Source organism: Limulus polyphemus, unplaced genomic scaffold (assembly GCF_000517525.1).
Source record: "Limulus polyphemus unplaced genomic scaffold, Limulus_polyphemus-2.1.2 Scaffold1140, whole genome shotgun sequence".
In the NCBI taxonomy this organism is placed as follows: domain Eukaryota; kingdom Metazoa; phylum Arthropoda; class Merostomata; order Xiphosura; family Limulidae; genus Limulus; species Limulus polyphemus.
Genome location: NW_013666750.1, coordinates 33,274 through 54,178, shown reverse-complemented (window position 1 = coordinate 54,178; position 20,905 = coordinate 33,274). Strand labels below are relative to the sequence as shown.

General features: G+C 34.0%; 1 protein-coding gene across 2 annotated transcripts in view; it reads right to left on the bottom strand.

The window, feature by feature from the left end:
• Window positions 1–20,905, bottom strand: part of LOC106462316 (ribosomal protein S6 kinase alpha-2-like) — a 61,663-nt gene that overhangs the window by 8,960 nt on the left and 31,798 nt on the right. For both annotated transcript variants that reach the window (XM_013922221.2, XM_022389529.1), the window contains exons 10-17: window positions 18,779–18,867; window positions 17,220–17,387; window positions 16,745–16,866; window positions 14,222–14,356; window positions 12,561–12,650; window positions 11,827–11,985; window positions 10,011–10,249; window positions 1,607–1,724 (exon numbers count right to left, since the gene is read on the bottom strand). In XM_013922221.2, coding sequence (XP_013777675.1) covers window positions 1,607–1,724; window positions 10,011–10,249; window positions 11,827–11,985; window positions 12,561–12,650; window positions 14,222–14,356; window positions 16,745–16,866; window positions 17,220–17,387; window positions 18,779–18,867 — 1,120 coding nt within the window. The remainder of the gene's footprint in view (window positions 1–1,606; window positions 1,725–10,010; window positions 10,250–11,826; window positions 11,986–12,560; window positions 12,651–14,221; window positions 14,357–16,744; window positions 16,867–17,219; window positions 17,388–18,778; window positions 18,868–20,905) is intronic.

Sequence of the window (20,905 nt, the reverse complement as noted above, 5' to 3'; positions counted from 1 at the left end):
ACACATTATACTTACACAACAAATCTTAGTTCCCCACCTTTACTGATATGTTAAGTTTAATTATACCTTTATGTTTTTGATATAAAAAAATTAATAATCCAATTTACAAACCATCCTACGCAACAGAAATACACAGATGTGCTTCCTAATGCGACAAATATAGATATGGCAATACTAATAAGCTAGTCCACCATGATTTGAATCATGTTACTGAGACATGGTCATGCAAAAATTGTTTTGAGGTTAACTACATTTAGTGTTTCCATGAAACTAGAAAAACAGTTATAGACTATGATTATTTATAAAGGTTGAAATGTATTTCAGTTAATGAAATAACAGGTGGTAGATATCCAGTTATGGCTTTAATAACTTAATATTGCTATACATATTTTCAATACAAGCACAATATTTAATACCAAAAATACTTGTTTGTTCTAAAATTGTCAATGTGTTTGATTTTGGCATATCAATCCTGATTTTTAGTTTAGATATACAAACCATTGAAGCAGTTGTATCATCTGGATCAGACTGGAAGAGCCTTTCTAGACCTTTATTGGATTCATAAAGTCAGCTAGTTTAGAGAAAAGTGGGAAAACTTCCACTATTGAGTCCAGTAATTACATTTCAGTTGATTTTATTTTTATAATTAAATTATTTTATGATTAAAAGAAAATCAGAGCATTAATGTTTGAAAGATTTAGTTATCAAAAATTGCCATGATAGATATTTTCATTCTTATCCATTATTGGCAAATATTTGTTGTGAGATATTCATGCCCCTAAATTTCCAACAATTCACATGTCCACTAGCCTAACTATACAGAAACCCAGAAAGCAAATTTCCACACTTATTTTTTTTCTGAGCCTGCTGTTCATTGCAGATGAAGTAATATCTCTTCAGTTTTACTACATAATAATGTAGACTTGACTTGATTTTCAATACAAGTTCCAGACTGTGCTTGAATATGAGAAACAAAACAGAACAAAGGCATTATGATTCATTAATCTTTCAACAGAAGTATGAATGAGACACAATTTGGAGTTTCAGAAAAAAAGGGGTTCTCATTCTGCACTCACTTGTCTAAAACCATCTACAAGGAGATTATTTGTTTCTGCAGAGATTTATTTGCACATACATATACAAAACTCTGAGATATGAAGATAAAATGTACTTACAATTATATTTCATTTTATGCAACTCCATACCACGTGTGACTAAACGACATGAAATAAACAGCACACTTGGGATTGAAGATCTTGAAACTGTATATTAAAAAACTAGATCCAGGTTGCATCATTAATCTCATTCTCAATGATGTTAACACTGAGGATCACAATCTGGATCAAAATGCAAGATAAGTCAAGATCAAGCTCCAAAAACAAAAAACAGCTTATTAAATAAAAACAAATAAAAATAAATATTTCATTTAACAGCAAACACTATCACTGATCTTTGCCTAAGTTTTGAAATCATCTAAAAGATTAGAATCCTATCAAGTATCAATAAACCTGTACTTTGCTCCAGGCATAAAACCCAGCAAGCTATCTAACAAACCCTGACACAACATTTTGCAGCTGGTATGAGAATTACTTCCCTTATCACCCACCTTTGCTGCTGGAGTGATGTTTACCCAGTTTCCAGAATTCAACTGAAATTTTCCCTCTCCAATTCTCTCCAGAATGTCACTGGGAGTATCATGTGGTCCATTAGCAAAGGGAGTATACCTGAAATACAATGTTTTACTTAAAAGCAGTTACTTGCCTTGCTAACATAAAATGTAACATACAAAAGCCAAGGTTTTATTTTAGGAGCACTTGGTTCTGAATTTTGGGTCCTTTCTCAATGGCTGAAAATTCCCAGATGTGATATACTTAAACATATTTCAAAGTAGCCTAAAAAAGCAAATTCAAAATTATAATAGTAGTGGACAGAATTACTACTTTGTATTTCACAATAATGACACAGTCACCAATAATTTATGTTAGCCACATCTAGTTAGATAATATTGAAAATATAAAAATCACCAACTTAAGACTGGTCACAGGGTGTAATTGAGCTGCTACCTTTGCTAGTGGAAAATTCCATCTCCACAATGACTCCACAGACACCAACAAAGCACAGTATTGCCTAAAAAGGAGGGCAGTCCAACAGAGAGACTACTGTATGGTTTCTAGTTCCATCCTTGTGCTGTTTGTAGGAAGCTTGAATGCCCAACCAGCTGTCTTGCTATCCTTAATGTAGGAACCATCTGTAGCTATGTTGGCAGGTGACTGACCACCATGTTCATTAAATAAATGTTGACAGTGTTCTTCTCTATGCCCAATCTCTGTTTTCTGTCTAGGCTGATTTATACAGATCCAAATTACATCAAATGTGTATTGCAAATTGGGAACCAGTGGTGGTTGTATAACATCTGTACACCTGTGACTGTAAAGCAACGAACCAGAAATAGACATAATACTTGTTTGTTTCCCAGGTTAGCTTCAAATTTACAGTGGGAAATAGCCAGACAGATGAATGAAGTTTACATTTTTCAATAGAAACTTACCTCCTCTCACAAAAAGTTTTCTCAACTTATACTGCCCTCTATCAGCACAAATTTTTACTCCTCACTAGCCTAGATACTCCCACTTGCCCTCATGTATGTTGGTATGAAATATCTACATACTAACATGCAAATGATCATGCAGCAACTCTTCACCAATAGGAGTATGACACTACCCATCTCGTAACTAGCGCCCTCTCTAGCCTTGCAGCTATTGACCACTTCAAGATTTGTCAGATCACACAAACCAAACCAGAAGTGGGAAGAATAAGTGGGAAATGTGAGAAGAGGTATGTATTTATTAGAAATACACTTTCAGTTTAGAAAAATGTTAACTTCCAATACAATATCTTACATCCTCTCACAAAAAGCTAGAATCCCACATTAAACAGGTGGAGGGCTGGTGAGAAGATGAACCCCTTTAGGAAACCCCCAAAGAAATACCATGGGTTGTGAGAAGGAACTATGAACAACACACCCGTGGGAGACTGCCATTTCTGAGCCAGGCATACTCTTCGCCTGTTTGTAATGTGGCACCAAAAGGGCAGAAACATAAGGAGGGACCCCAAGAAAAGTTACAGAGATAATGGAACCCCTTGGTGTAGAGTGGCTAGAGCACGACAGACCGTAAAGGGGATTTCAACCTCAACCAACACCTGGCAGCATCTGGAATTGAACATCAGGTCTGCGGTAGGAAGAAGGTCCTCTACCTTTCACCTCAAGAATAGGTACTGGCAGGGAAGAAGAGCTTCCGTACCAAGAATCCGCCTCTGCAAGCATGCACACCCAACACCAGATCCACTGGGAATCAACATCCAGCAGATGGTAGGAAGGTGGAGGGCCCAGATAGGTTTTCATCTCCAGTCCAAAGCTTGGTGGCACTGGAAATTTTCCATCCAGTCCACGGCAGGAGGAGGGTATCCAACCTTACACCTGTGGAAATTCATGTATCTCGTTCAGTTATAACCAACACCAGATCCACCAGAAACTGACATCCAGCAGACAATAGGAAGAGGGACAGCAATATGGGATGCATCTGCTGTCCAAAACCTGGTGGTTTGGGAACTTATTATCCAGTCTGCAGTCATCCAAACACACGTGCGAAGGTTGTTTTTTTTTAAAGAGTTTTGAATTTATATTAAGTTCATTATTGTTTTTATAGTGCTGATCTTGATCGCCTACTGACAATTAATGTAATTGATATAATAGTTTTGAAGCTATAGCTCTAACATATATATATATATGGCAGAATGCTTCGACCAACACCTGGTGGCATCTGGAATTGAGCAGCAGGTCCACAGTAGGAAGGACCTCACACCATCTACATTGGCAGAATTCCAATGCCATAACCTGTGCACACTCAGGAAGACAGGCCTCCATGGTCCACCAACCCAGCAGCTAGAAACTGGGAAGTGGCAAGGACTCCTATACTCCACTAGAAGAAGAAGAGAAGTAATGCATTGGAGAGTCTGGAGAACCACAGCACTAGAGACAGTGCAATGGGTGACAGTGATACCCTATTTTTAAAAGCAGAGTGATCATATTGATGGAGTGCATCATCCAACACAGCTGTACATCATATCCGTGGTAGGACAAGTGTCAAACTCCATGGATCACCAGAGATTGGCAGCAATCCCTGTCTGCTTTACTCATGTTAGTTCCTAAGTATACAGTCTGAGAGGAACATATTTATGAAGCAAAATACCATTAGCTATTCCTACGAGCAGTCCTGCAGAACACAACCGATCTCAATGGTGGGCGTAACATGAACTGGTGATGTGTTATGATACTGTATTTTGAAAACATAAGGAACACACTGACAGAGTCAATCAACCAACACTTGGCAGCATCAGGTCTGCAATAGGAAGAGCTTTAATGTCACAGTCATCTAGCACTGTACAGTAGTCCCTCTTAGATACGACCGACCTATATGCCATGATAAAAAAGTCACATCTGACAGGAAGTCATTATTCAAAGGATCAATAGCCAGATAACAAACGACTGAGTTCAAGCTGTGCCAGTTGCTATTCCCAGGGGTTAGACATAATGGTTAATATACTGCATAGGTAGTTAGATAACGTAACAAATTGGTATAATAATAATAATAGTTATGATGGATAACAATTCAATAAAGATAACTTAAAATTGTTTTGTTTTATGTAAAATAATTTATTTATGACCACATTTATTTCAAAAACATCCACATATTACATTTTTATTACATACATGTAAAATATTACAAACTGACACAAATTTATTTCATAAAAAATTGTCAATCTTTGTTTGTTTTGCACATTTAATGGAGTCACTTTGAATGTTCATGAGTCTGGCAGTTATTATTACATAATAAAAAAAAAAAATTCCACCATTGCAACTCAAAAAATCCACAGTATCCAAAACATTGTAATTTTAAACAAAGAATCAAACATAAAAATTTATATATCTAAAATGAACAAAACAGCACTACCTTAACCAAAATTTCACCTTGAAACTTGGATACTTTGATCCCAGCTCTGAAAAGGGACAATTCCACGATTTTAAAAGAACCAGTAAAGAAATAAGAATAAATATATGAACTAAATTATTGATAGACTTTAGCCAATATCTAATAAGGTAATCATCTCTAAATACAAATACTACATAAAATGTAATATGTTCATTAAAACAATTTCAAGTTTATTACTCAACCTTCTGCCTAAAAATCCTGGTTGTATGTTGCATCTGTCAGGAAGTTGTTCATGGGAGGTCTGATCAATGTAAAATTGTTCTTTGCACAGAAAAAAAGTTGTATTTAATAGGAAGTCATTATTGAGAGGGGTTGTATCCACCAGGGACTACTGTATCTGATCACAGGTCTTATAGTGCAGATTTAAAACTAAGTATACCTGGTCAGGCATCACTCGCCACATAATGGAATTCAAACAATGCAAGAAAGGCTCCTGCAAAGAATAAGAAAATGAATGGAGTACTAACCACACACATAGAAACAGGGGAGTGGAAAATGGTGACTGGAGGAAGATGAAATCCCTCAGAACAAGAAACAGCCAGTTAATGAAGATAATAAGCAGTAAAGGAATGGGGGGTGGTCTACATACTGACACCAAAGAAGTCCTCCAATGGATGAAGGAAATGAGTAGCCAGAGACAGGACTAGGTGACATATACAAAGGGAAATGCTCAGAAGAGACAAAATCAATCTGAAGAAAGGAAAAAAATAAGCCAGGCAATTCTACAGGTAAATCCTACCATAATAATAAATGGATAATAGACACAGGACTGGGAATGATTCCAAGGAATAAACTATGGGAGTTGTCACTGGAAGGAATCAGTGTGTACCCCGACATAGGAGAAAGCCCTGGCTAGGCAGAGATAAATAATCTGCCACATGACACAGGACCCCCAAAATATGACAAGCCAGAACAAGTATGTGAAGGCTGAGGCCCAACACAGGAGGAACATGGCTTACGCCAGAGGTCACTTAACCAAGTGCCCACTTGCCTGAAGATGTACAAGACAAGAGATGAGTACTCAGAAAACACTACCACCAACCATCCCTGTAGAGCCAGAAGGAAATGAAACAGAGCCCAACATAGTGCTAGGAGCTCACAGTGATGGAAAGATGAGAGGACTCAGAGAGAAACAACGTACATGAAACCTCCCAAGCACCCAGAAAATCACTCCAACCATAAAGGGGAGCACCTGGAAAAGGAGACATTGTGAACTCGGAGGAGTAACACCCAAAAAGGTGTTGACCTGATCCAGCCAACCAGGCTAAGTTGGTCTGGAAGAAAGGATGAAAAGAGCCTCCAAGGGATCCAAAAAGAGGTTCCACTGGACCAACAAACCCATGAAAGACAACACAAAAGGATATGACTAATATGGGGATGATGGCTTCCCAAGAAGCTCATGTACCCAAACGAGAGAAAACGTCATGCAAAATGGGAGAAGTCGAGGAGGACAGGCTGCAAACCCGAATTGCCCTAGCCCTAACTCAAAAAAGAGAGAAGACTGGACTAACTGAGTAGGAAACAAAATAACACCCCAAGATGAATGAGATAGTGCATGGGAATGAAGAAAAAACGTTTTCACCTATACCAACCCTAGCCTCTACACCTAGAAGAAAAGAGGGAAAAAGGCAGGATCGGCTTGTGAGGAAACCAGACATCCTTGCTAAAACTCCAGACCATCCAAGTTGTAAGGAGCCGAGAAGTGGTTGAATGGAGGAGTCCAGACTGAAAACATACAACCTCTATGAACCCAAAGAATGCAGAGGAGTACTTAATGCATCTGACACAACACCCTTGTCCTTAACAAACCAGGAGCGAAAACCCAACATAGAGCCAATTATGACCCCCATGTTGAAAGGTAGAAGGACTACTAAACGGGTCAGAACTGACTGAATGATGATAGAGCACCAGTCCCTTACTTTTGGGGGAATTCAAAAAGGACCACAACAAATACGATCACCTCAGCACACAAGGATCTGTGAGAAATTATCTCCAAACTTTGGCAAAGCAGTTGAAATCTCTATTGTACCATGTCTGATGGAGTAAAAATATGTGTGTATATTGTAGAGAAAAGTCAAATTGTGCTAATTGCCACTTCCACCATGTCGAATTGAACCCCAAACCCTACTGTTGGAAGTCCATCTATATAACATTGTCCCACCAAGGGGATATGAGTCCACCCACTACTGGGCCCAAACCCCTCCTAAAAGTCATCAAGACTGCTGGTTGCCCCCAAAACAGTGCCCCAAGGATCGATGGTGAAAAACTGCAAACATTTGAGAGGCTGAACTAACCAGGGGAGGAACAGGGACAAGGGGGTGTGAGATAGAATGAATGGCAAGTGAAGTTATGCAATGGGGCTGACCTAACCCTGGGCTCCCAAAATTAAGGAATCCTCTCCCCCCAAAAAAAAACACCCGGTACCAAACGAAAGTGCCATACTCAAAACCAAATTAAGGGGTGCAATCTCCACCAAGTGACAAGCTACATCTTACTCCACAAGCCAAAGGAGGGAAGCCAGAACGACAACATGCCAGAGCAGGGTCATCCACAGCAAGTGGAGGTTGAGGTATACATACTACATTTGGGGCCACCAATAACCCAAAGGGTTCAGGGAACACTAAAACTGACCCCACGGCTCATCACAGAGAAGGGCAGAAATAGAATAAAAAAAACAAAAAGATAATGATAAAACATATTCTACCCGATTTAGTAAATCTGCCAAAAGGAATAGAGGCCTAGACACCACCCCAGAAACAACTCAAGACTAGGAGACATAGGCAGGAGGAGGAAATAGCAGTTAAAATCCTCATTGTCATTTACAGGCAAAGTAGTACAAAGTACAAGAGAATAATCAGCAGATGCTTGAAAGTCCACAAAAATTTAGCTAACTCCCGGTGAACCAGCTGTTACACTGAGATAGAAGCCACATGGAATTGTGCATATATGACAAGTGGAGCTGACTGGAAACATAAAAAAAGAGGAATGTAACTCCAGCAAGAATTCTCAAAACTGTACAGATTCAAAAAATTATGGCTGAGAAAAAAAAAAGAAATATACAGCCAAAAACTGAAACTATAAACTTTGGCAATTAAGCAAAAAAATCAGTCTGAAAATACGAGTGAAAATATGTCTGAACTGTAAGAATGCCAATCGAGAGGTGACTAACAGCTCCAAGATTAGAGAGGGTGCTAGTTGCAATAAGGGTAGTGTTGCACTCCTATTGGTGGAGGGTTTCTGCATAGTCATTTGCTTGTTATTATGCAGATATCTCATGGTAACATATACGAAGGTAAGTGGGAGTATTAAGGCTAGTGGTGAGCAAAAATGTTTGCCGATAGAGGGCAGTATAAGTCAAAAGCGTTTTTTGTGAAAGGAGGTAAGACATCGTATTGGAAAGCAAATCAACTGAATGGAAAGACCATCAATTGGATGTATATGCCAGGCCACGCAGGAGTAAAGCTAAATAACAAAGCTGACAAGCTTGCAGAAGACCCTTCATCAAATACGCACAATTCTACTAGCATAATATAAACCTCCTCTGCACTAGTAAGGTGAAAATGACAACCATGAAATGTTTTCCTGGACATTTAGAGTGAATGAGACTGCTGAAAAACAAAGAACTGTATGGTGTCCCTTGAAAGATCGAAAATCAACAGGATGATATACAGCTAGAAAGCCACTGGTAACATTAGTAAAGGAACTAACTTCTACCTATTGCAAGACAGACAGTCTCCACATAATGGGTTGACACAACCCCCAAGATTGTCAACTCACACTCATATAAATCTTGCTTGTGTGGAGTGAGTGGTGGGAACTATCTGTCACAAGAACAAAATAAAAGGATAGCAAATGAGAATATTTGGATGAGCTTATTTTTGTGATGTATAAATAACCACTTCCAGATCTTGAGCCAACCACAGGCAGGATAAGCACAGCAGATCGAGTAACAGCCCTCAAGTATTTGTTTGTTTGTGAACACTGTTTACCATTATTCTGGATTTAATTTATTTCTGCAAGCAAACTTTAGATATTTTTTTCAAAACAGTATAAACATCAAAAATAAGGCTGCCTAGACTGCTCAAAAAAAAGGTGGGAAAAACCTTTAAATTCTGTGGGTAAATACCCAGGACCAAAATTATTAAGGTAGATGTGTTCAGTAGTTTACCCCTTTTCAATCTTAGCCATTTTGCTCTGATCCCACTCCTGTAATATATACTTTACTCCACTAACAATGAGTTTAAAAAACAAAAATAATGCAGACTTATCTTGCTAACATTACACATATATAAAAATGAGAGAGTCACTCTGTCAACAAAAAGTATATCAGAATGATACACAATGTAAAACATACAAACATGGCACAAGTGTGCACTCTAAACATGGTGGTAAATAACACAATCATAATAAAAACATATTATTAATGATAATACATACAAAATAACTCAACACTAACACAAAAATTACCCTGCTAATAGTGTAGAGAGTAAAATTATTAATATAATTTAGTTTGCTAAACTGGTGTGAAACAAAAATATTATACTGTCAACTTAAGTACATGACAAAGGCTTGCTTACTCGGTCAAAAAAAGTGTAAACAACAAAAACATGATACTTACTTTGCTGACATGTTTATAACAAACAAACATGATTCAGCTTACACTTTATTAATTGGATAATCAGCTGTATCAGCAAAGTAAGTATCATATCTGTGTTGACACTGTTTATAACAAACAAGGTGTAAACAATACAGGTATGATACTTACTTTGCTCATATTGTTTACAACAAGGTGTAAACAATACAGGTATGATACTTTGCTCATATTGTTTACAACATACAAACATGATACAGCTTACCTTATTAAAACAGTGTAAACACAGATACAATACTTACTTTGCTAACATTGTTTACAACATACGAACACAATATAAGTTTATTGTGATAATACAGTAAACTTACCCTGCTAACATGGTGTATAAAAGCACTCCCATGCTCCAGATGTCACAAGCTTCATCATAACCTTGTTTTTTCAGAACTTCAGGTGCCACAAAGTTAGCTGTGTAACACGGTGTCATGAGAAGACCATTCTCTGCTCGTATCTGCTTTGCAAAACCAAAGTCACAGATTCGAAGAGACTCGGGGTTACCTGTTTCATCGGCATACATAATATTGGATGGCTTTAGGTCCCGATGAACAACCTAGAAAATAAAATGTAATTTGTAGTCTTGCTTTCCACAACAAAAATTAAACAGATAAAAAAATAGTGACTTGGTCACAAGGAAACAATCACTATCAGGTCTACAGTTCAGCACACTAATCACAGGGCCATACTTGGCCTAACACATACACACAACACAAAAGTTCATTTGCAAAAGGGAAAACCAAACTCTGGGTCTCTCAAAAGTCTTTATTTATTCATGCTTTTAGTTTGTACCCCAAGTTTAGCAAATCCTGTATTAGCAACAACAGAAAGATTGACAAAAAGGAAATCATAAATTGAAAGAGCTGAGCATATGCAATAACAACCCATACATGTGAAAAATAAATGGTCTTTTGTATAAGCCATGTTCTACTTAGTTTTCAAGTAAATTAATATTTCACCAAAAACAAAGCCTATTACTTAATGTTTTACATGAACATTAGGTCAAAGTAAATACAAAACTTTTACCATCTGTTTTATGTACAAATAACAATGAAACATCTACCTGTTCTTGTTCTATATTGTGCAGTAAAAAAATAAAACATCTGCTAGTGTATACTTTAAATGTAAGTCACACGAAATTTAAAACTACCAGCTAATGGATGTTTTAGCATGCATAAAAAAAATAAAACCTTGAGTTAGCTGATACTTAGAATATAAAAAATGTTACCAGTTATTTATTTATATTATTTGCAATCAAAAATAAAACATTTTCATACAATAACAAGTATTTCAGAAATCATCTGCAAATTGATATTTTCCATCATGTACAATAAAAAATGAAACTGTTACCCATTAATATTTTAAATCTTGTAAAAGTAAATACATTCAACATACTGAATTACCATGAAAGTACTAAACAACTTACTCCATTATTGTGAAGGTACTTAACAATTTACTCCATTAATGTGAAAGTACTTAACAACTTACTCTATTATTGTGAAGGTACTTAACAACTTACTCTATTATCGTGAAGGTACTTAACAACTTATTCCATTATTGTTAAGGTACTTAACATATTCACTCCATTAATGTGAAGGTACTTAACAACTTACTCTATTATCGTGAAGGTACTTAATAACTTACTCCATTAATGTGAAGGTACTTAACAACTTACTCTATTATCGTGAAGGTACTTAATAACTTACTCCATTATCATGAAGGTACTTAACAACTTACTCTATTATCGTAAAGGTACTTAACAACATACTCTATTATCGTGAAGGTACTTAACAATTTACTCCATTAACATGAAGGTACTTAATAACTTTCTCCATTAATGTGGAAATACTTAATAACTTACTCCATTAATGTGAAGGTACTTAACAACTTACTCCATTATTGTGAAGGTACTTAACAACTTACTCTATTATCGTAAAGGTACTTAACAACTTACTCTATTAACATGAAGGTACTTAATAACTTTCTCCATTAATGTGGAGGTACTTAATAACTTACTCCATTAACATGAGGGTACTTAACAATTTACTGAATTATCATGAAAGTACTTAACAATATTACCATGAAGGTACTCAACAACTTATTCCATTATCATAAAGGTCTTTAACAACTTACACCATTATCATGAAGGTACTTGACAGTTTTTGCAAGAACTTCCAACACATAACTTGCTTCTCGCTCACCAAAAGATCTGTGACTGAGAATTTTGTCCAACAATTCCCCTCCTCTTAAAAGTTCCATCACCAGGTAAACAGATGTTTCATCTTCATATACCTAACAACATGAAGTTAATATTCTAATTTTATAAAATTCCTTTTTATTCAGTGTTAGATTTAGTAATATCATCATACTCATCTCTATATCTATAATAAAGTTTTATAAGGTGGCATTTCAAATATCAATTATATTTCATTCAAGAAATAAGTTTATAAACTGCAGGTGTATTATCTGTGTTACCCAGCAATCTTTCAGTTGCAAAGTTAGCTACCTATCTCCCCTCCTAAGCTTGTCAGCTCAGAGATAGAACTTATCTTAGCGACGAGGTGGTCTGCATTCATTTCTAACATTTTGTAATGACACATGCTCAGGTAAGACTTCCCTATAGCTCAGTACCATGCTTTTATTACTTTATTTTTGTTTTAGGTACTACACTCTCCCTTTCTATTATTAAATATGTTAATTTTTCTTTTAATCTGTTTATTTTTAATCTATTATTCTTTTTTATAAACTTTAATCCTTACATTAGTGTTTTGTTCCACATGTTTAACTGATGACCCATTCTTTGTGTTTTTAACCAACATAAGAAAAATTTTAAGTAAACAAGCAAACAAAAAAACTGTTGAGCTTACATCATAAAGTGTGACAATATTTGGGTGCTGACTATAGCGTAACAGAATTTCCACTTCTTCTTGACAATCTCGCTTAGACTTGTTGATGACCTAGAAAAGGATACAAGAGGAAGACTTATGCAAAGCAAAAATTCTAAAGAAAACAATGGAAAATACTGAAAGTAAAACTCTCACTAGTGACAATAATTATCCCACAAACTGTTTATTGACCATGTAGCAGTGCTTTCCAAAGTTGGTGTCACATCATGCCCTGAGGGATGTCACCATGTTCTTGGAAATTGCACAAAATGTTTTGTTAAGTTTTATTTTTACTTATAGCTGTTATAAGATTCAGTATTATAAAGTATTTTTAAATTTGCTCGCTGATGTGCATGCAAAAAAGTATCTAATGTTTTATATTTCTTTTTCGCCACGCAAAAAATGTTTGCCAACACAGCCTTGTGTAGTGGCAGGTAAAGTGTGGAGCCTCGAGGTGCTAGTTTATACTCGTCTCTATGGTGTCAAATTATTTTTGGTACGCATGTAGTGTGTTGCCGTCAAAAAAGTCTGGAACGCACTGCCAATTAGTATTATTTTTTACAGTTTTGTAATAACTGTTGATGATGTGTAGTAGTTCTATGAGAAAAATACAATTTATCTGTATCCAAATGTTTATGTGAACTGTAAACATTAAATCTATAAAAACATAGTCTGCTAGTAAAAACATGTTGATTTGGTTATTTCATCAAAGACTAAATTTAAGTTTGTCAATGACTGGAAATTTCTCATTTCATACAGTATTAATAACAAGCTATTTGTAATCAATAGTTGTGTTGTGATAACACCAGGAAACAGAAGGATGCTCTACTTGCTTGATCATTAATTTGACAAAGTGGCAAATCTCAGTATATAACACAAGGCTTCATATTCTGTACTTGTGTTTACTACACAATGGGCTACCTAAGCTGTGCCCATCAAGTGTAACGAAACACAATTTTTAGCATCATAAGCTCATAAGGTTACCACTGACCTACCAGAGTGGAGTTTAGGGTGGGGTGATATTGAATACAAACTGTAACAAATAAAACTATAAATTTAACTTCCCCAACCAACACAGTTGAAATACTTAATGCTTGAAAAACTTAAGAGTATTAATTATCATGTTATAATTGAAAATATGTAATAACAGAGTGATCTTTTTTTATTCAACATTTCTTTTTCCAAAATAAGTAACATGGTGATTATCAATGAACTACTAGTATGAAACAATTTACATAAGAGTAGCATTTTAAACACAATTTGCTCAATGACAAAAGAATGAACTGTTTCCTAAAATTTAAACCTTATTAAATCATCCTGGCTGTAATGATTTTATGAATTATACAAGTTAAGGTTTCCTCTATCCTTTTTTAATCCCACTGCCTTCAACCCTTTCTTTGTAACCAAATAAAAATGGCCAAAAACTCAATTACATTAAAATCTTCTGTGAAATTCAACTTTAACCATAAAGTGGGTGAATATGAAGTATGATTTTTTTCCACTGAAATGTTTATGTGCATCACTGCTGTATAGTCCACAAAACAAAAATATTTCAATAGTACATAATATAAGTAATATGTATCATGTATTAATACCACCAATAAAAAAAGAACAAAAACTAGTTTATCTAATAGTTAACTTACTTTTACTGCAAAACTTTTTCCCGATTCTCTGTGAACACAACGTCTTGTAACAGCATAAGATCCAACTCCTACTTCTTCTTTGAGTTCATACTCCTTGGTGATCGATCCTTTGTAACTGGAAGAGCTAGATGCTAGCTGCAGTTTGCATGAAAACAGGTTTAAACATCAATAATAAAACAAAATATTTAATAGAACTGAATATTCTAAATCACAGTTAAATATACAGAATATGAACAATATAAAGCTGAATAACTGATGATAAGTAATTCAATATACCTTTAATAATTACTTCCACAAACATCTGTAACATGTATGAAACAAGATAAGAGAAAACATTGCTTAAAAAATTTAAGCTATATAGATGTACATAGTGAATTTCCAATTTATTATTTAGTATTGAATACACAATGGCTCAAGAAACTTAGAAGATTAGAGGTACTGTTATTCTAAAATATATCTATTAGGCTTAGTTGTTTGAAATTATATATATATATACAAACACACAAACATACAAGGATCCAAAAATACAGTCTCCAGATCACCAATGGGAACCAAAAAAAAATGTATGGGGAGTATAAATACAATATTCATGCATAAATAAGCCGTACACAATTTTGAACAAACACCTTTTAGTGTTATGCCCTTTATTGCCAGCGATGTGAAGTGATTGGCTTGTATGAGCAAGATGTAACGAAATTAAACACAAACCAATGCAACAAAAAACGTGTTATTCTCTATAGCATCACACAGCTGATTGTTAAATTATTTTGTCTTGGAGGTCAAATGCCAATGCATTTTTGCTGCTGCATAGCATTGTAGCAAACACACATAATCTTGTCTCAACCTAAGCTAGATAGTAGAAAATTTAAGTGGATACTATCTTTTTGGAGTCCTGTATATATACATACATACAATTTAGGGTCATTTTCTTAACCCTATGACCACCAGCTACTATTTTTTTTAGTGGGTAATGTCACTTTCCTCATATTTTATTCAAAAAGCAAAACTAGTGGATGAAGTTGTTTAAAATTTGACAAGAATGTTCCTAAAAGCATGTAGTTTCAGAAAAATAAAACATTTAATTTTGATTTTTTCTACTATCTCTAATAAAAAAAGTTGTTATGTAATGTAGTTATTTGTACTCACACTTTGAATAGTTCACCTGCAAGGTGATTTTTATATGAACTATAAAAATACTATTTTTTATTTTACAGTTTTCACATTTCATTTGTATAATCTCCAGAACCTTATAAATGAATATCAAGTGTCTTAAGGTAAATATTTATATTTTATTTTCCACTTTCTCTACTATATCACTAACTCTATTTATTATCATCAACATACAGTGCAATGAAATGTTTAATATTAACAAATGGAAATATGTACATACCTTTCAACTCTTCATAGAAATCCACTAGAATAGTTGTGTTTTCCTCATATGCATAATTTCACATCTTTATCTTTTCATTTAGAGTTTATTTTATTTTCCTTTCAAATTCTTTGTCTACTATCTTTTATGCCCATACATTAACTGATGCCTGCAGGGCTTTACAAAGGTATTTCAGCAGACTCCCCACAGAGATGTGTTGCCGAAAAAAGATGGTGCTTATACACATCATCTTGTTTATAACCTTTTAAATTCCAGTGACAAGATAAACTTATAAAAATCATTAAACTATTCAAATACGATTTTTAAAGCACATTTAATACATATTAACTAAAATATAAAAGTAAGACCTAAATACAATTTAACTGTCTCTCTAACTACAGCGTATTTAGGTAAGAAACCATCATACACGCTATAGTCGATCAAGCAGACAACAATATGAGCAGCAGTTACATCTTCACAGTAAGGAAAACTGCAAGCCAATTTTATATTAACTATTGGTAGAGTACAGTGTAAACTGAGCTCTTTCTAACGACTATATAAACTTGTGTATAGAAGGTGGGCATGATGGCAACAGTCAAGGGTTGAAAAATTTATTTCTCTTTACCAGTGAATACAGTTCTAGGACTTTAGATCTGACAAGTCAATTAGGTCAAACACACGTAGTTAGCATGTAGAAGAAACTCCTGTATGTTGCCATCTCATGTAGCTGCTAAAGTTGATATTTTTCAAAGGGTGTAGATCACTTCACATGAAAACTGCAGTTTAAATATTTTTTGAAAGATAACATAAAAATTCAAATTAAAACATACCTTAAGATGTTACTTTCATTGACAGATATTGATAATAAAGTAGTTTAATTAAATTTTGAATGTAACACAGTACTATGCACAGAAAAGAATCTAAAAATGATGCCAGTAGTCATAGGGTTAAAGTAATCATTTAAAGACTTTATGTAAAAATAAGAGTATAATAATAAAATGAGCTTTCTTTCAATGAAAATAACATAATATTAAAAATTTACTTTACAATAACATAATTATCTGGCAATTAAGACTAATCAATATATATTTAAGTAACATATACTTGACTCACTATAAGAGTACATCAGTAACAAATCAATAAATAATACTTACTTTACTAAGAGCTTCAGTTTCAGCTTGCTGTTGATGTTCTTCTTCTACTAAACTTGGAGCAACAAAACTAAAACCTCTGAACAACTCATGAGCATTTGCACTAGGTGGAATACCAGGAGAGTCTAAAAAAACAAGATAAAAATAGAAGGTTTTTAAAGCATCTAACTTTGTCCTTAAATTCTACTCTAAGTTTTGTTTAAACTGTATAGAACATTACTAATATTACAATTCCAAAAAGAAAGTGAAGCATATATCAAATAACACAGTGTTAAATATTGAAATTAAATTTAACTGACCATAGAAATATTTTAATATTAGTCCACAGGTCTTTATTAAAAATGTATCAATTCAAAAAGAAGTCATCCTTTACCAAGAAAATATATGAAGTTATTGTTTATAAGGTTATAAGCAAATTCAAAATTTTAAGTATTGTAGCATCAAACAAAAAATTTTTTAAAGAATGAGAATTTCACACCTTCTGGTGTTCTAGTGGTGAATTCTTTATCAAAGTAGCAAGTATGGTCTGATCTGCCAACTGCTGGAATGAAAGGAGGCTTAACATCTTTACTGTACAATTTCTGCCAGTCTATAGTTGCAAAAAATGGATGACCTTGAATTTCTTTAACAGTGCTTGGTCCTGATCCTATGAGGAGAAAAATTTAAACAGGTTTCAGTACAGAGACCAAAACTTCATCAAAAGAAAACATGTCAGGTAGTTTCCTTATTTATAAGAATTCTAAGATGCCCAAAAAAACTAGCTAAACTTATACTAAAAGATTTTAAAACGTTCAAATAAAATATGAACTATTCTCTTTGTTCTACATCTTATTACTGGTGTTCTCATCTCATAAAAATCCCACACAAAATTTTCAAACTGGAGGCAAAATAGACAATACTCTGTACAGAAAACAATGTCATTTGATAGATTAAAACTCTGACTTTCTATTAGTTAGAAATAATATAGTATAGAACATCAGAGAGATCTACTGGCAATTTGTGAAAGAGAGGATGTGACAGGTGAGCGTGGGAAGTGGTTCTGATTTTCTAGTTTATGGTTCCTTAAACATATAAGATTGAAGGCTATAAAAATTATGCTTTGCCTTAGTAATATCTGTATCATAATGGGTAATTTACATAAAATTCCATACTTCTCAGAGAGCTGGAAAATAAATTAGAGAAGAAGGTAGACATAGAGAACAAATGTCAATATTCTCATACTTAAAACTTATATAATATTAAGATTTTATTCATTAAGTATGTTTTGATGCTAAGTATATTCATATACAATGATGATAAGGTAACTTAATTAAATTTTGAATGTAATTCACTAAAACGTTGTGACAAGCACACTCTAACCTACCTATAGTGAGAGGGTTAACAGAAAGCTCACAAAGGTTTAACAGTACTACAACTCACTAAAGTATAACAGGAGTACAGCTCACAAAAGTTCAGCATTAATACATTTCACTAAGGTGAACAGAACAACAGCTCACCATGATACAATAAAGCTACAGCTCACCAAGATTCAGCAGTACTACAACTCACAAGGTACAAAAGACTACTAGAATGAATCAAAGTTCAATAGTGTTACAAAAAATAAGGTACGAAAAGACTACAGTTCACTAAAGTTCAAAGAGCTACAACCCACCAAATTTTAACACTGCTACTTACTGCTAAAGTCTCCGAAGTTTATAATAACACTGCTACAACTCTTAAAGGCTGACATCTTATCAATGTCATTTGTTACTATAATAATGCTAAAACACACTACCATTACCCAACAGTAAAACTAGCAGAGGTTTTAACAGTACTGCAGTGTCTTTTTCAGTAACAGTTCACTTTAAGTCTATTTATGATGCACAGATACATAAGCCATGTTTTTATTATACATCTAAAGCACTGGTTCAAAAAAAAAGGAGAAAGAAGCATAAATGAATAGTTCACAGATAATTACTTTATAACAGTATTTACATCAGAACTAAATACATTTTTCTACTAAATGTAATTAGGTGTAATAACCAAAATAATACTTACCTAATCTATTTGCTGGATTTCTTTTGAAAAGGGCTCGAAGAAGACTTTGTGCTTCAGGACTAAGGAACTGTGGCATTCCTAATTTTGCTCTAGAATTACAAAAAGAATGTTGTTAAGTTCTTGTAACCATGGCTTAGCAGATGGAGAGGCAGCTACCCTAGGGTCCAGGCTGACAAAAAATAATAATTTTGAAACACAGAAAAACTAAAATGGGAAAAGACCCTAAATTGGTATTTGAAGTTTTAAATATTTAACTTGGGATTATTCCAAAACATAGAAAAAGATTTAATAAAGAAGGGATGGATATGGAATCTAGTTACAACACTGGTTGTAACATCAAAGTGTTACTCATGAATTACATAAAATAAAGTGTATGACAAATTATCCATTTTTTCCAAATGCGTCAAATGTCATTTGTATGCCAATGGTAGCCTCCCAGTAAAAAAATAATGATTAAGTATCAAAAAAATATATTTTCATTCAGAGTTAGTAAGGTTAAGTAATAAAATCTATCTATATTTCTATGCTTTCATCCATCTAACTTAAAAACTTAAGACAGACAAAGGTTATAATCTAGTGACTTGTAGTTGTCCCAACTGATTGAATGTGCCATTCCCAAAGCATGTTCAGATAATGGAAGTCACCCGAAATGTTATCACTCACTGTATTTCTTTCATTCACTCAGGTCCTGCATACGAGATATTAGTTTAACACAGGCTGTTTACCACTGAATCTAACCTTTACTTTCCATTAACTCACAACTTGAGACATAAATGTTTTAAGATGGCTTTTATGTCAAGTTGCTGAACAACAAAAGTATAATCTAATATTGTTGTTAGTCTATGTACTGGAAGTATCAAATGAAATGTATAAACTACAAAATTGAAAACAAATATTTGTTGATTTCTTAATTTAAAGTCTCTGTTGATTAAATTCAGAAATGATTCAAGTATAAAACTGGATCGATAATTTTTTATATATACTTGAATACAAAAATCATTGTTTGCGACTAAAAACAATTTTATAATATACTAGCAAAAATACTTGGGTTATTAGGTTGATATATTCTAGATGACTATGTCAGTATGTGTATTCTGAACCAATTTTAGCAGAGAAGAACAGTCAAAAATATTTTAAACATATTTTTATTTCCCAGAAACATAAAAAAGGTACAATAATAATAAAATTATTATAGATAAGTATAGATGCCACTACATATCATGTTATCTAACCTATATAAAAACCAGTGTGGGTCACGTTACGTCACACTTGATTTCTTAAAATAAGAGGAGTCATAAAAGCCAAAATTCAACTATCCAGATAGAATGGTTCATTTAATGTCTGCCCATTACAATTTTTGTGATGGGGGTGGAAGGGGCCATGAAACCTTGTAAGTGTAGTGAATGTTGGTATGATCTAAAGATATTAATATAAAAGTCTAAAGTAAATGCATAGTGTGAGATAACCTAACCAAGTGCATGTAACATTCTTTTTTTTATCCTTTATCTTACTGATTTTAAACATCAATTTTCTATTTGTCATTTTTAAGTGTCAACTACCTAAATTTTCTGCTATTAACCTGTAAGTAACTATATAGAGAAAAAAACTTTCAATTATAACATAAGCAACAACTTACGTGCTGAACACATTTAGATAACTTGCAGCCTCTGCTTATGAATGAGCAAATGAGCAAGCTCTATTTTACAGAGAGACTTACCTCTCAAAATTTTCCTGGCTTTAAACTATGTGACAAAAGCCATTACAAATTCATCGAAGCTAGATGTTAACTTTCCCACAGGAACGAATCTTGTACTGTGAGTGAAATTGACAATATTCTGTTCAGAATACAACATTATACAATACATCATTTGATAGATGAAAACCTTGACTTTCTATTGGTTATGGGTAATATATAATGAAACGTAAGAGAGAACTATCAACAAATTGTGAAAGAGAGGATGTGACAGGTGGGAGTGGCAGGAGGGGCCTGATTTTCTATTTGATAGCTCTGTATCCAAACAAAATTGAATGCTATAAAAATTATGATTTGTTTGAGCAATAACGATTTTATAGAGTATTTTACGTTTAATTTCGTACATTTTCGTGAGGTGATGGAGAAAATAGAGA